Source organism: Colossoma macropomum, unplaced genomic scaffold, assembly GCF_904425465.1.
Source record: "Colossoma macropomum unplaced genomic scaffold, Colossoma_macropomum, whole genome shotgun sequence".
NCBI classification, from domain to species: Eukaryota; Metazoa; Chordata; class Actinopteri; order Characiformes; family Serrasalmidae; genus Colossoma; species Colossoma macropomum.
Genome location: NW_023494804.1, coordinates 6614388 through 6628430, shown reverse-complemented (window position 1 = coordinate 6628430; position 14043 = coordinate 6614388). Strand labels below are relative to the sequence as shown.

The window sequence follows — 14043 nt, the reverse complement described above, 5'->3', positions numbered from 1 at the left end:
ACCAGTAGAAAACACTTGGCGCATCATGAAATGTAAATCCGGCAAAGAAGACCCAGGACTGTTGAGCAGCTAGAATCCTATATCAGACAAGAATGAGACAACATTGTTCTCCCAAAACTCCAGTAATTGGTCTCCTCACTTCCCAGATGTTTACAGACTGTTAAAAGAAGAGGGGTTGCTACACAATGGTCGACATGGAACTGTCCCTTTTTTTGAGATGCATTGCAGCCATATATATATACATATATATATATATTCATACATCGTCTAGACCATTTATCCTTCTGGGTTGCGGTGGGGTGCTGGAGCCTATCCCAGCTGTCATTGGGCAGAAGGCAGGATACACCCTGGACAGGTTGCGAGTCCATTGCAGGGCAGACAGACAGACATACATATACAATCACACACACATTCACACCTAGGGGCAATTTAGCATTTCCAATTGGCCTGACTGCATGTTTTTGGACTGTGGAAAGAAACCGGAGTACCCGGAAGAAACCCACGCAGACACGGGGGGAACATGCAAACTCCACACAGAAAGGACCCCGGTCGCCCGGCCGGGAATCGAACCCAGGCTGTTCTTGCTGTGGGGCAACAGCACCACCCACTGCTCCACCGTGCCATCTATATATTTCTTGATTGATGTCAAAAGTAACAAAAGCAGGCTTTATGACAACTCACACTTTATGAATGTTTACATAGATTTATGTCAGTTGTCGTTAGGCTTTTGTAGGTGTCAAGTAGCCCTACCAATGCTACCCATCAGTAAAGTGTTACCTTTTTTAATGCCAGATTTACAAGGATCATACATGAAATGGGGTCTAAAGTGTTAATACATGCAAGAAGCATGTCTTTTACTGCTGTAGCAAGAAAATGCTCCACATCAGACATTCTGCCTTTAAATGAACTGCTGAGTCACAATGAGAAGTCAGTATACGAGCACATGTGTGATTAATCAGAGAAAAGCTTCTTCTAGTTCCCACTCCCCTTTTTAACTGAACCGCTACGTTATGTAATGCATGCATCCATTAAATTGTCCTTTGATGTGAAGGCTGGAGAGTATGCAGATGCATTTGTGGCATATTCCATATTCCAAAGCAACAGTTAACATTAATGCATAAAAGTAAAGATTTTAAATAAGATAGTGCCAACAGCTCAGAGAGTATTTGTGAATCATCTTTCCTGGTCTAAAACACTCTAAAGCGGTCTAGAAAACACTGGTGGTAGTCTGCATGTAAACAGCAAGGTTAAGTTATTGTGTTGAGCCAACGTTCACGTGCCTCATTTATGGATCAGCAGTGCTGCACACTGCTACCTATTAGGACTCCTAATAGATCTGGACTAAAGGAAGGAACACTGAGTGCAGGCCCTTGCTACTTCTGATGGGATAGAGTTCAGGTCACCAAGGCAGCCATTCTAATTAGTGAGTTCAGCTACTTTAAGGGGCACCCATTGCTGACACAGATGTTCAATTGTGCTCACACAGCTTGTAAAATCTCCAAAGAAAAGCACTCTGACCAATAGAATAGGACGTTCTGGAGCAGCCACACATAAGCCTTAGGCCACCATGTCCAACAGCAAACGTCAGCTAGTATAAAGTAGAGCTGGACAATATGTCAATATATATTGTTATCATGATACATAACACCGCAATATGTCACTATATGCTGTTCTGAGCATATTGTGGTCATTGTCAATACTTAAAAATCACTTTCCAATAGCATGTTTGATTAGTGCAGCACAGTGTGAAATGTTGAATACAAGTAATTGGATTCATAGTATTTGATAGAATTTTTAAAACATGCCACTTCTTTGTCTTTTTGCCATATTGTCCACCTGTATTACAAAGCCCCCAGCATTGGGCTGTGTCTTCTGGAATAAGGAGCACCGTCCAGTACCTTGGGGACATTTGTGATCCTAATCATCCATCGTCAGTACCTGACCCATTGATGCCCTCATGGCTGGATGCAGTCAGAACCTCACAGCAATGTTCCAACATCTGGTGTAAAGCCTAACCAGGAGAGTAAAGGCTGTTACTGCAGCAAAGGGGGGCAAGCTCCCTATTAAAACACTTGATTTTAGAAGAAACTCTTTGTCACTTTGTCACATTGAGTTAGTTTTTCATCTTGTCAGTTTCCTGAGCCACAATGGCAAACGTGAGATTCTTAAAGTGAACGTTTCTGTAAACAGTTGCGCTAACTAGCCAGCTAATGCTAACAGCTGTTTAAAAGACTGCTTGAGCTATTTATTTCTGGGCATTAGCCTGCTCTTCTCATGATTTAGCTAGATTCATTTCCTCCTTGCTTGATGCTCACTTGATTTTACACAAAGCTCAGATTTAACTGGAAACCAAAAGATGAAAATGATGACAGAGCGTGAGACTGAGACGCCGTCTGCAGTGAGCTTCTTGTGCTTCTAGGACAGGATGAGTGACACATTAAGCATGCTAACGGTCATGGCTACTCAAGCATTCATTTTCAAAGGCTTAACATTCACACAACAGAAAAACAAAACACAAATATATAGTAAAGAACTCCACATATAGAAATACAAAAGTAGTGCAATGACAGCTGAAAAAATATAGCCTACAAATTTTTTATAGTGAGGTTATAGAGTTATATCAAAAATACGAGCTGCTGATTTGGTAAACTAGTGGAATTATTGGATGTGTTGCATGAAACGTTTTTGAACTGTTGTATCTGCCAAGTTGCATGGAAATGATGTGGCTGGCAACTCAAAGTTTTACCAAGTAAAGCTAGCCTTAGCAAGCTTTCTGTGGGCTAATAATGTGTCTTCAGTAGCATGAATTCGCTAAGCTAACAGACTCTTTATGTTTAAATCTTTATTGAAGGAGTTTATATCCAAACTGCACCATCCAACATAAAGAAGTTACCTAAATGTCTGTTATGAGCTTTGAATGTCTGAGTTTAATCTCGAGAGCTTCTATAAAATGCAAACATTAAACATAGTTAGCTTGATGCTAACATAAAGTTAAAATCACCATTACCAGGCTAGCAGAAATTAGCATTATCGTAGTGTTGGCAAAACGAGTGAACAAAGCTACTTCCAAAGCAAATTAATAGGTTTCTAGATCAAACCTTGCTGTATAAACATGTGTAGCTGGCACATGCTCAAAATTTAGTGACTGTGCTTGGTCTTTTAGCGTAAACACGCTGAAAAAGCTGATGTGGCCTCACTACATTGTGCTCTGTGGCAGCCATTATTGTGCTCTTCACCCCCACACAATGTCCATACCCTTTACCCCACCCCTTCTGGCAGAAACCAATCAGAGCCATGATCATTAGCATATCAAATCAACACCCAAGAAACAAGCTGCAGTAATTCTGCATATATGATAACAATATCTCAAAGAGATGATTAATAAAGCACACCAAACACAAAGGTATAGTCTCAGATTCAACATTTTTATTAAAGTGCTGGAGTGTATTGGTTGGTTATTTAAGAAAAAGTGTCCTATTTGTACATTTTCAAGGTATGAAAATGGAATGAACGTCTCTTGTTGCTACTCATACATAAGTTTTATGACTTGGTCTGACGTGTCTGCCTAGCTAATGACCTACAGTGTAAAAATAGCCTCATGGCTCTTACAATCTCTTCCCACATCTGCATGCTGAAACAATTAAGAGGTCAACACTGACTTGATTACAGTGCAAAATAATGAAATTATTGATAAGCCAAGCTGAGTAAGTGTCAGTGATTGATTGATCAACTGTTTTGGTCTTTTGATTATAGTTGTTTGATGTCGCCAAACAATCTGAGTTAACGTTAAATTTGAAGGCATTATTGGAATTTAAGATTTGGGGAGTTCTGTTCAATTTGTATGATTTGATAGTGCAGTTTGAGACAAAGTTCACAGATTATCCATTATCCATGTTTTCAGTGATAATTTTAAAGTGATTGTTGGCTGACCATGGATAGGTTTCCTGAAATCATCTTAGCAAAAAGTTTATTTTTAAATGGTAGAGTGAGAATCACACTGAACGCTCTCTCTACCTGTTATCTTGGGCAAAATGGGCCTTATTTGATTAATCCTGAGTAAGCACACTGACTTAACTAATACAATTTAAATTCTTGTTTTTATTGACAGGAATGGACATTGTATAAAAGACTGTTTTAAACAATTAATCAACGTAGATGTGCGTTCATAATAGTACATACATTTCACCAGCTATGGACCCCACATTCATAAGTTCATAGCACTTGTAAACACAGCTGTGAAGCACTAACACTTCTGTAAACATGACTGTACTCTTCTACATGACAGAACATATATGATAGCTCTACAGAGTAGACGAATACACAGCTCTATAGGAAAAGTATTGAAATGTTTTTCGCTTCTCTTGGAAAGTGTCCTTATTTCCCAGTGGTTTTTAGCCTCACAGTCATTTTTTGTGTGCATTAGCGCAAGTTAGAGAGTGCAATGTCCTGCATTTGCCTAACAACCCGTCTTCTAGTAGTGGTAAGCGTGACCTTTGGCCTAAATCCACAGTGGGTTATCTTTACTGGTCTTTTTTCTTCTCAGTCCATGTTTAAGATAAAACTTAATCCCATACCGTCTTCTGAGTCTTCTCCCACCACCACAGAGGATTTCCACACACCCGTATTGTCCTCTCCGGGGAGTAATCAGATTCAAAGTGAGAATACGTTATCCTTCATATCTTTTTAAGGCCTTCTTTGTGCAGCGGCAGCTCAAAATGGCGACTCCCACGACTGCTGCGCTCTTGTCATGGCTCTCTTGATTTGCTCGTAGGAGACAAACATCACAATGTTCCAGGATCCCAGACGTAGAAACGAGGGCATAAACCTGGGTGGGGACAGAGAAGCAAACACCATTATTTATTTAATCGATGGCTTAATAAAGAATGCTTTATATAACAAAGATGTGAGTCATGTTTGAAGCCATAGAACAGTCACTGTACCACACACATTAATTATGTGTTAATGCGTAAGTTATTAAAAACAGGCATGTTAATAGATTTGATTATTATTTTGCTTGGCAACCATTGCCAACTGTTAATACTGTTGCTAACTGTTAACTACATTATTAATTTATTGCGACTACTATTAATAACATATTATTGAACGTTGGTATACTGTATCATAATGCATTCTGCTGTTTTATGAACGCTATAAGTCATCTGAAGCAGAACATTACAGAACATGACACAGTTGGGAGACTTCTATTCAGTTTGGCCAAACTCCTTAACTATGTTTAAATCTTAGTTAGTGATAATTTTAGCTCTAAATGTCGATTGGCCGAACCACATTTGAAGCCATTGTAAAATACAAAATACTCTGTATAAATGCACAACTGCCTCACAACTAGTGCATTCTGTATTAATGCTCCAAGTCACTAAAAGCTATTGTGCTGTGAATTTTTGCTCTCATGGAACAAATGAGCTGATAAATGATGTACAAACCTGGTTTTGTTTAGTCTGAGTTGCTGAGTAACAACTTTTTTCTTAACAACTAGGCTAAAAGATAGCAGGCTAAACAGGCTAAAAGGGCTCTCCATTAATATTCAGTGTTGGGCTTTGAATTGAAGTATTTTCTAAAAACTTCAACATAAAAAGTAAAGAATATGTTACTTGAATGTCTTACATGCTCAGTATTTTGGAAGATCAGCACTAAACCAAGCATGGGAAATATGTGGCACTGCATTGAGACACTAGTGGAAATTAGTCTTATCGCTGTGGTGGTAATTTTGTGAGCAAAACTATGTATAAAGCGAAGGTTTCTATATTAAACACTGTTGTATTATGATTTTAAAAATTGAATTGCTACATTGGGGAACAAACATTTGAAAAAATTGATGAAATGACTGGAATATATATACGATGGGTGAATGAAAGTTCTCGTTCTCTTTCAGAAGTCTGTGGTTGATTAAATATTTTATCGAAAATTTGAGTATTTTGTCATATTTTATTTTGTTGCCATAAAAGCAATAAGCCACCTGAGACCATGTGTTAGTGATTTTTACCATGGTGCAAAGCTTAACCCTTAAATATATTCCAACAAAAAATCTAAAAATATTGTCTATTTTTTTTTACATTGTCAATAAATTTTTTGAAAGTTTTACACAATCTCAGCACTATAGATTGATTTGTTTAAGATACGCCATTGTATATATGAACAACTAATGAGTTTAAGGGTTAGTGCTTCTCCTAAAAGACATATGGATGTAAAATCCAAAATTTTCTCACCCCTTGTAGAAGGCTGTTGGTCCTTCTTTGGTCAGCATGGTGATGGCACAGTTAATGGCACTGCTGTACTGCCCTGGAGAGGAGTTCATGAAGCGGGTTTTCACCACATCCACTGGAGAGGCCACGACGGTGGTGCAGAAACCCGCTCCAAACGCAGCCGTGAAGTGGCAGGGTAGGTTATCTGAGGGGAAATTGGCAAACGGAACAAAATAAGACGCTGTCTCTTCTGGCAGGCAGTGCACCTGAAGACTATTTCCAAGGTTACTTGTATGTTTCATACCTGTCATTAGATCGTACTTCAGGATCAGCTCCTTAATGATGTCATAGGTGACCAGCTCAGCGCAGTTGACGATGGCATTTCGGGTGATATTCGGCATGCAGCCTGAAACACAATCATTTTCCCACCGTCACGCTGCTGTTGTAATATTGGGGCAGGTTTACTAAAATTAACAACAGTCTACTGGCTTATTTACTAAGAACTTCCATGCACTTGAACAAAGGTACAGGTTGTTGCAGCACTTGCAGTTTGCGATGGCACAAAATGTTAGTAAATCTGCCATAATCTTGTAATTTGGTGTCCAGTGGAAGCTAACAATAAGCGTTATTACTCACCTTTCCACAGTCCTTTGACACCTTCATCGCGAGCGATGGTCCGGTAGGCATCCAGTGTGCCATTATATCTCCTCACTCCATCAGCTACACGTGCTTGGGCCTGGAAGCGCACCTTCACAACATCTGTAGGCTGTGCAAACGCCACGGCCATGGCCCCCGTCGTACAACCAGCCAGCAACCGACTCACAATGCTTGCATCTGGACAAAGTGTACAGAGAAAATCGTGAATGCTCTTATCTTGAAAAGCCATTTTAGTGTTTAAGGTCTTCAGTAGAACGCTCACTTTCAGATCCTCGGGTGTAGAACTGCTTCATAGAGTCATAGAGGCCAATGCGGACTGAGGCGAAGCTCATTTGTCTCTGCAGTCCAGCCACTAGACCGTTGTAGAGACTCCGCGGGCCCTCGGTGCGCACCATGGTGTTGATGGTGCCAAACACACCCCGATATTTCACTCCCACTGCTCCTTCTGCTGCTTTGGCCTCTCCCTGGATCTAAAACCGGCAGAAACCAAACCATAATAAGATGGCTTACCGAGAGAGCTCTGGACAATTGCATGCATTTATGAAGTAATCAGTCATTATTCATTTAATTACTTCGGAGAAGTCCAGCTGGTTCTTACCTGAAGCCTCACTTTGGCCGTATCCAGGGGAAAGGTCACCAAGTCAGCGATACATGCCGCTGTTCCAGCGCCAAAGAACTTCACTGCGGCTGTTGGGGCCAAGTCTGTGGGCTTGATTCCAACCATCTCTGCTTCTTCTGTGAGCTCAAAAGTTGCAGTATCTTATTTGTTAAATGTTGTTTTGGAGCAGCTTATGTAATTACCTGTGGAAAGCGGACAATGAGTGAAAACCGGTAAGACAAGAGTATTAATAGCACCTATAGCACTGATTCTGAAGGAGACACAACAGGGAAACAGACTGTGTACACGTTTTGCCTTAGACACTACCAAGAATCTAGAGGTAGATCTTTTTTCATGTGAGATAACAAGAGAGAAATCTTGTAACATGTACCTCAGGTCTTTTCAACGGGGATTCTTCTTTGTTGTGTCAGTTGTTTTCCATTTGAGATGTCTTTGGCCATAAAAACTATGGAATTTGGATTAATATCCCGAAGTAGCATACCACTGTAGGCGACGAAAGGAGAATGTTTAGAAAAAGTTTGCCGGACTCCAATGTAGGCAGACGCTCTAATGGAAATATGACCAACAAGCACCTGTTATTACTACTAGACTCCCATTTTTCAAAAGTATCGCCAGTTTATTTACCTTGTTGTACAAATCTCCGATTCCAAATTCCGTCTGGAAAAATGATAGAAGGTTAGCCTATATTCCCGCAGGAAGTATTCCAAAGAGCCACTGGTTGAGGTTACAGACTTCTGGCGAGCTGTCACACGACTCCTCCAATTTATAGGCGCACCGGCGGGCAGCCGCTCAGGTTGTTCCCACTGTGTTGCTTTGCTCTAAGATTAACTCTACTGTTTACGTCATGCCAGTGTATGGCAGGCTGTTTACTAGCTCTAGTTCTGCACACAAGAAGCTAAACAAGCTACTGGGGTTTCTATGTTCTCTTAACATGATGTCAATGTTGTTTACACTATTTTAATTCAAGTGTTCTTCTCTCAGACATCAGGCAGTGTATGCATAACCATTCATAACTTTCTGTGAGGGAGCTTTTAGAAGCATTAAACTCTTCAGACGTCTGGTTCCTATCACCACCACTGTGAACAATTCTGACTCGGCAGGTTTCTCTAGAAGCGAGCATTTTACATCAAACCACTGACCTTTAATTTATGAACGACTTTGTTTACATCTTAAATATTATACAATGCAGAAATTTTGAATAATCTATGGAATTCCTCTTTAATTTCTCAAATTAGATGGAAAGTAATATAGGCGGCCTACCTGTCAGAGTTGAATCAGGAACAATATACAAAAACGTATGTTACAGTATAATTAAAATTTCAGTTTTGGTTTATATCTCTGTATTTTTTATTTAAACCATTTTAGATGCTTAAGTAAACCTAATTTTGGAGTTTAACAGTGGCTTATTGTTCTGTTATTCTTAGATGTCTCTTCACATTTTAATAAGAATCATTTTTAGCAACTGAAGTAAATAATGTCAATACTTCTTTCTGACAGCTGTGGGCTTGGCCAAAACTAAATGTTGCTTCACGTTAAATTTCTGCAAGGCTGAATTTGGCTTCTTATTCTTCTGCTTTTTTTTTTTCTGTTCCACCTTAAACAAAGCAGCAGTTACATGCTGGCATCTGTACAGGCACCTGAATGTACAGTTTATGGTGGAATGGGAACTTTGAATAAGAAGCCAACTTTTAGATAATTCACTTATATCCTCAGAAGATGGCTTTCAACAAGTTTTGCCTGAGCTCTCTTTGAATACTCTTTCAATGTGCTTGCAGTCGTCAGATTCATCTGCTCGGGCAACCTTACAAAATGTTCTTGTGCTGGTTGCGTGCTATTGCACATTTCCACTAGAGAGGTCTCCAAATCCCCAAAGCTTTCAAAGTGTAGCTTCTGATAATTTCCATTTAAATTAAATTCATTTCATTAATCTAATTTTGTCTTTGCTTTGACTTACTTTTGTCGATAACTGTGTTGATGCAATATATTTTATTTGTGTGGAAATTTGAATAAGAACTTTTATATAATTCACTTACATCTTTGGAAGACACATCCTTCACCAAATTTGACTGAGTTCTCCTTAAATGCTCTTTCAACGCTCTCACAGTCATCCAATTCCTCCCCTCTGGGAAGGGGTCTGAAGCACTATCTTACAAAAACAACCAGCCTTCTGCATGTTGCATGCAATTACACATTTCCACCAGAGAGGTCTCCAAATCCCCAAAGTTTACATAGTGTAGCTTCAGGTAATTTATATATGAATTAAATTTATTTCTTCAATCTAATTTTGCCTCTGCATTGACTTACTTTTAGCAATAACTGTGTTGATGATATATATATCATTGATGTGCAAATGATATACACATATGAATCAAGTCAATTCAATGCACCTTTTCACCCTTTTGAAGACCCATCTGGAAGGCTGGAATTTCACACCAAACAAGATCTTGTTGGCTCGAGGGTTTGCAGAGGCTTATTTGCCTATCCTGTCTGGGAGGGGGGCTCTCTCATAGCAGCTCTTTTTTTATCTTTAGCATTTTTTATATTTGGTGGGTGCGTTGAAATGATTGCAGTAACTTCAGTGAAGCTCATAATTCCTTTGATTGATTTTGCATACATTACACTGAGAGCACGCACTTAGACAATAGTCTGAGAGCTTTTACTGACCCAACCCAGGCATTCTTTGACTTCCTCTTGACATAGATTGATACTAACCGAAAGCATGAGCTTGCCTACCACTTTCACTGCATTCAATTTCACGTTATACCTGTTTTTGCAGAGATTATCAGAAAAAAAGGAGAGGAAACAATGTGCACCCGGCCCTCATGCTCCTCCTCGAACCCATAAAAGTTGAGTAATGCCTCAGTCCCAGGAACACCATGCATGTGAGCCAATCCATAGATGGCATAGGGGTGGGTGTGCATGCAAGGCATCTGCACGCAATCAGTCAGGAGCCTCTGCAGGCTGGATTTGTCTGGTTCAAAAGACCCCCATTAGCCATGGGGAGGAGGGGGGGGGGCAATAAACATTGAAATGACTGGCCTCAAGTCTGGGTTCAAGACGTTCTCACATCGCTCAGACTGCCTCACAGCTCACCCCTCTGCCTGCTGACTTCTGAAGTGCTTTCCTTCTCACTAAGAAGCCACTTGCATGCTCAAACTGCCATTTGTGCTCAACCTGTTTTTGTTTTTCTTTCATTGCATGGTGATTTTATATAATGCCACCACACATTAACTCACGTGAACACCTCGAAGGAACTGAGAGACGGTGGAATGTGTGGTTCCTTGCTTAGAGCAAATGAAGTTCCTTATGAACACCTGCATTCTCAGTGTTTGCCCAAAGGGGTTCTTTGAAGCAATGTTTTAGAAGAATCACTTTCATTTCCATGAAGAACCTTACAATGAGAAGTTTGAGTGGAAAGGACCTTTTTAAAATTTAAAGACACTTCTACACTCAAAAGATGGTTCTTCAAAGGTTATTTAGTAAGGACAATGGTTGTCCTTAGAACCATGATCTTTCAAAGAACCATTTGAATGCTTGAAATGGTTCTTTGCATGGTGAAATTGTTCTTTAGATTGATGGAGAATGTGTTGTATATGGTTCTATATAGAACTTTTTTTTGTTACAACAGAAGAACATTTTTTGGTGTGATATAGAACCACATACAACACATTCTCCATCAATCTGAAGAACTATTTCACTATGCAAAGAACCACCTATGCATGAAATGGTTCTTTGAGTGTTCTTGGTTTTAAATAGACTTATTATCTTTATGAAAGAGAATTTTGATTTTGAGACATTCAGAGGGTCTAAGAGGTTAATTAAGGGGTCCTGGACCCTTCAGGACCCCCTGTATTTCGCAGCTTGGTGCTGGTCATTTGTGTAGAAAGTGAATTATTATCCTTGGGGAAACTAACTTGTCTGTTTTTTTTTATTAATTGTGAACGTTTTAAAGGTCCTATGGAATAAAAATATAAGGTCTTTAAATGTCTAAAAATGTTGTATTTGTAACTAATAGAGGTATTCAGTTCCAAGACGATGCCTTAAGACTGGGTTAAAAATAATTCTACACATTAAGCTTATTATAATATCCAGCTGACAGCAGCCCTGTGGTCAGAAACAGCGAGAGCGAGAACTGATAACAATGTCAAAGGTCCTGAAAAGACCATGCAAGGAAAAGAGAGAGCAGTAAGTGGAGCTGGCTAGATAGGGAAGCTATAGGAAAACTGAGAAGAGGCCTATGGAAGTGACAATGACACAAAAGTCAGAGACTTAATACACTGAAAAAAAGGTGTGTAACTCAAGAGCGTCAAGCGGTTGAACTTATACACAAAGAAAACATCACACATCAACACAATTCCTTTCTTTAGGTTTGTTTTGGCAACAATTATGTTTGCATAAGACATTATATTTATGTGCAACTGCTTGACACATTATAATCATGTCAGTTTAAAGCACTATTTTTACAGTGTATAACATTTTAAAATGCTTTCAGTTGTTCAAAATAATCTGCAGGGATATTTTTCTTCCTCCAAAGTTCAGTCATAGATGTTGGTTGATTATTTTTTGAAGTAATCAAACACATTCAGTGATGTTGAGGTCTGGACTCTGGGGTGGTCAGTCCATTGTTCAGCTTCTTTGTTTGATGTGTCTGTCTTCTTTTCTCAGTGAGGCTTCCTGACAGCTAGACATGCTTTCAGACTCATAGCGCTGAGTTGTCTTCTCACAGTGGAAGGATGGCTGTGGATTTTTTCAGATCTGAATTAAGAGTGGAGATGGGGACAGTTTTGGTGGTCTTGCATGGTTGTTAAGTGTCCCATTTTCTTGGTATCTTTTTGCTTATTCACTTATTTTCCTCTGACTTTCCTCTTTCTTATCTAATCTCCTCCTGAAAAAATGAATAACTTGCAGTCTGTTTAGACTGGAAAGTCAATAAGTGAAGGGTGGTCTCTGACTTTTCCACAGCACTTTACATGTTTGATTTTCAACCCTTCTATTTGAATAAAATACATGCAGTGTGCGGTGGCATTGTTTTTCCTTTCTTATGGTCTTTAAAAGATATTTAACAGCACTGAATTTGATTCAAATTGTGCAGCAACCCTGACTCAGTGTGACGGATCAGATCTAATGGTGAAGATGTGATCCGTATGGATTAGTCAAGCTTTAGGTTTATTAGCTGAAAGATCACCACAGGCCCTGAACTAAAGCACACAGCAGGAGGCTCTCATGTCCACAGTGACCTTTCAGCTCTGGACCCGAATAGAAGCACAAACGAATGTTATGTAACTGGGTCATTACCATATTTTGCTAAATAGTTTCCAGCAGGAGCGTTTAGGGGGCGTTTATGTTGAGGTGGAAGGGTCTTCATATGTAACAGAGAGGTCCTCAGACTTCTCAGAATGGCCCATCAGGCATCTGGGTACAAAACAGCATGAGGATTTAACCTGCTACTCACACAAAGCTGTGGAAAAATAAAAAGATGACTCCTAAAAATATAAAAAAATTTTTAACCCTAATTAGACACAGAATAATCTGAATATGTAGCATATTTCTTTTTTCCAGATTTAATTCAGATTTAAATATTCTTAAATACTTCTTTAAAAAACATATACACTGTCAAAAAAGATGGTTCTATCAGGGTTTTTTGCTAAAGACAATGGTTCTATATAGAACCATGAACACTCTAAGAACCATTTGTATGCCTAAAGGGTTCCTTCTGTGATGAAATGGCTCTTGAGATAGATGGAGAATGTGTCGTATATGGTTCTATATAGCACTAAAAAGCTTTTTCTATTGTTATACGCTTGACATTGTCACAAAAGAAGAACCCTTTTTGGTGCTGTATGGAAGCATATATAATACATTCTCCATCAATCTGAAGAACATTTTCATGATGCAAAGAACCATTTAAGCATACAAATGGTTCTTAGAGTGCTCATGGTTCAATATAGAACCCTTGTCTTTACTAAATAACCCTTGAAATGGTTCTTCAAATTGAAGGAGAATGTGTTGTGTATGGTTCTATATAGCACCAAGCTTGACATCATCACAATAGAAGAACCCCTTTTGGTGCTATATAGAACCATTTTCAAAAGGGTTCTATACAGAACCATATACAGCACATGCTCCATCAATCTGAAGAACTATTTCATGATACAAAGAACCCTTTAAGCATACAAATGCTTCTTTAAAGGTTTATGGTTCTATATAGAACCCTTGTCTTTACTAAAGAACCATTGAAATGGTTATTCAGATTGATGGAGAATGTATTAAATATGGAATCTTTTTCAAAATGGTTCTATGTAGCACCAAAAGGGGCTCTTCTATTGTTACATGAATGACTTCATATCAATAGAAGAACCCTTTTTGGTGCTACATAGAACCATTTTGAAAAAGGTTCTATATAGAACCATTTCATGCTTACATGGTCCTTTGCATGGTGAAATGGTTCTTCAGATTGATGGAGTATAAGGTTCTCCATAGCACCTTTTTGAAAATGGTCCTATATAGCGCCAAAAAGGGTTCTTGTATTGTGATGACTTGTACTATATAGAACCATTCCCTTTACTA

The 14043-nt window shown here is 39.1% G+C and overlaps 1 protein-coding gene across 1 annotated transcript; it reads right to left on the bottom strand.

Moving 5' to 3' along the window:
• Nucleotides 1-4070: 4070 nt before the first annotated feature.
• Nucleotides 4071-8264, bottom strand: ucp3 (uncoupling protein 3). The gene is made up of 8 exons (XM_036595380.1): nt 8101-8264; nt 7847-7959; nt 7456-7658; nt 7120-7327; nt 6837-7034; nt 6505-6606; nt 6225-6405; nt 4071-4825 (listed from the first exon to the last, which is right to left on the bottom strand). Exons 3-8 carry the CDS (start codon nt 7579-7581, stop codon nt 4711-4713), a joined length of 930 nt encoding a protein of 309 aa, XP_036451273.1. The 5' UTR covers nt 7582-7658; nt 7847-7959; nt 8101-8264; the 3' UTR covers nt 4071-4710.
• Nucleotides 8265-14043: the final 5779 nt, after the last annotated feature.

Excerpts from the sequence above, each read along its gene's own strand:
- ucp3 (XM_036595380.1), bottom strand. The coding sequence starts at position 7,581 with ATGGTTGGAATCAAGCCCACAGACTTGGCCCCAACAGCCGCAGTGAAG. Across the intron at positions 6,406-6,504 it reads GAAGTACGATCTAATGACAG|ATAACCTACCCTGCCACTTC; the intron begins GTATGAAACATA and ends ATTTCCCCTCAG. Across the intron at positions 4,826-6,224 it reads CCAACAGCCTTCTACAAGGG|GTTTATGCCCTCGTTTCTAC; the intron begins GTGAGAAAATTT and ends GTCCCCACCCAG.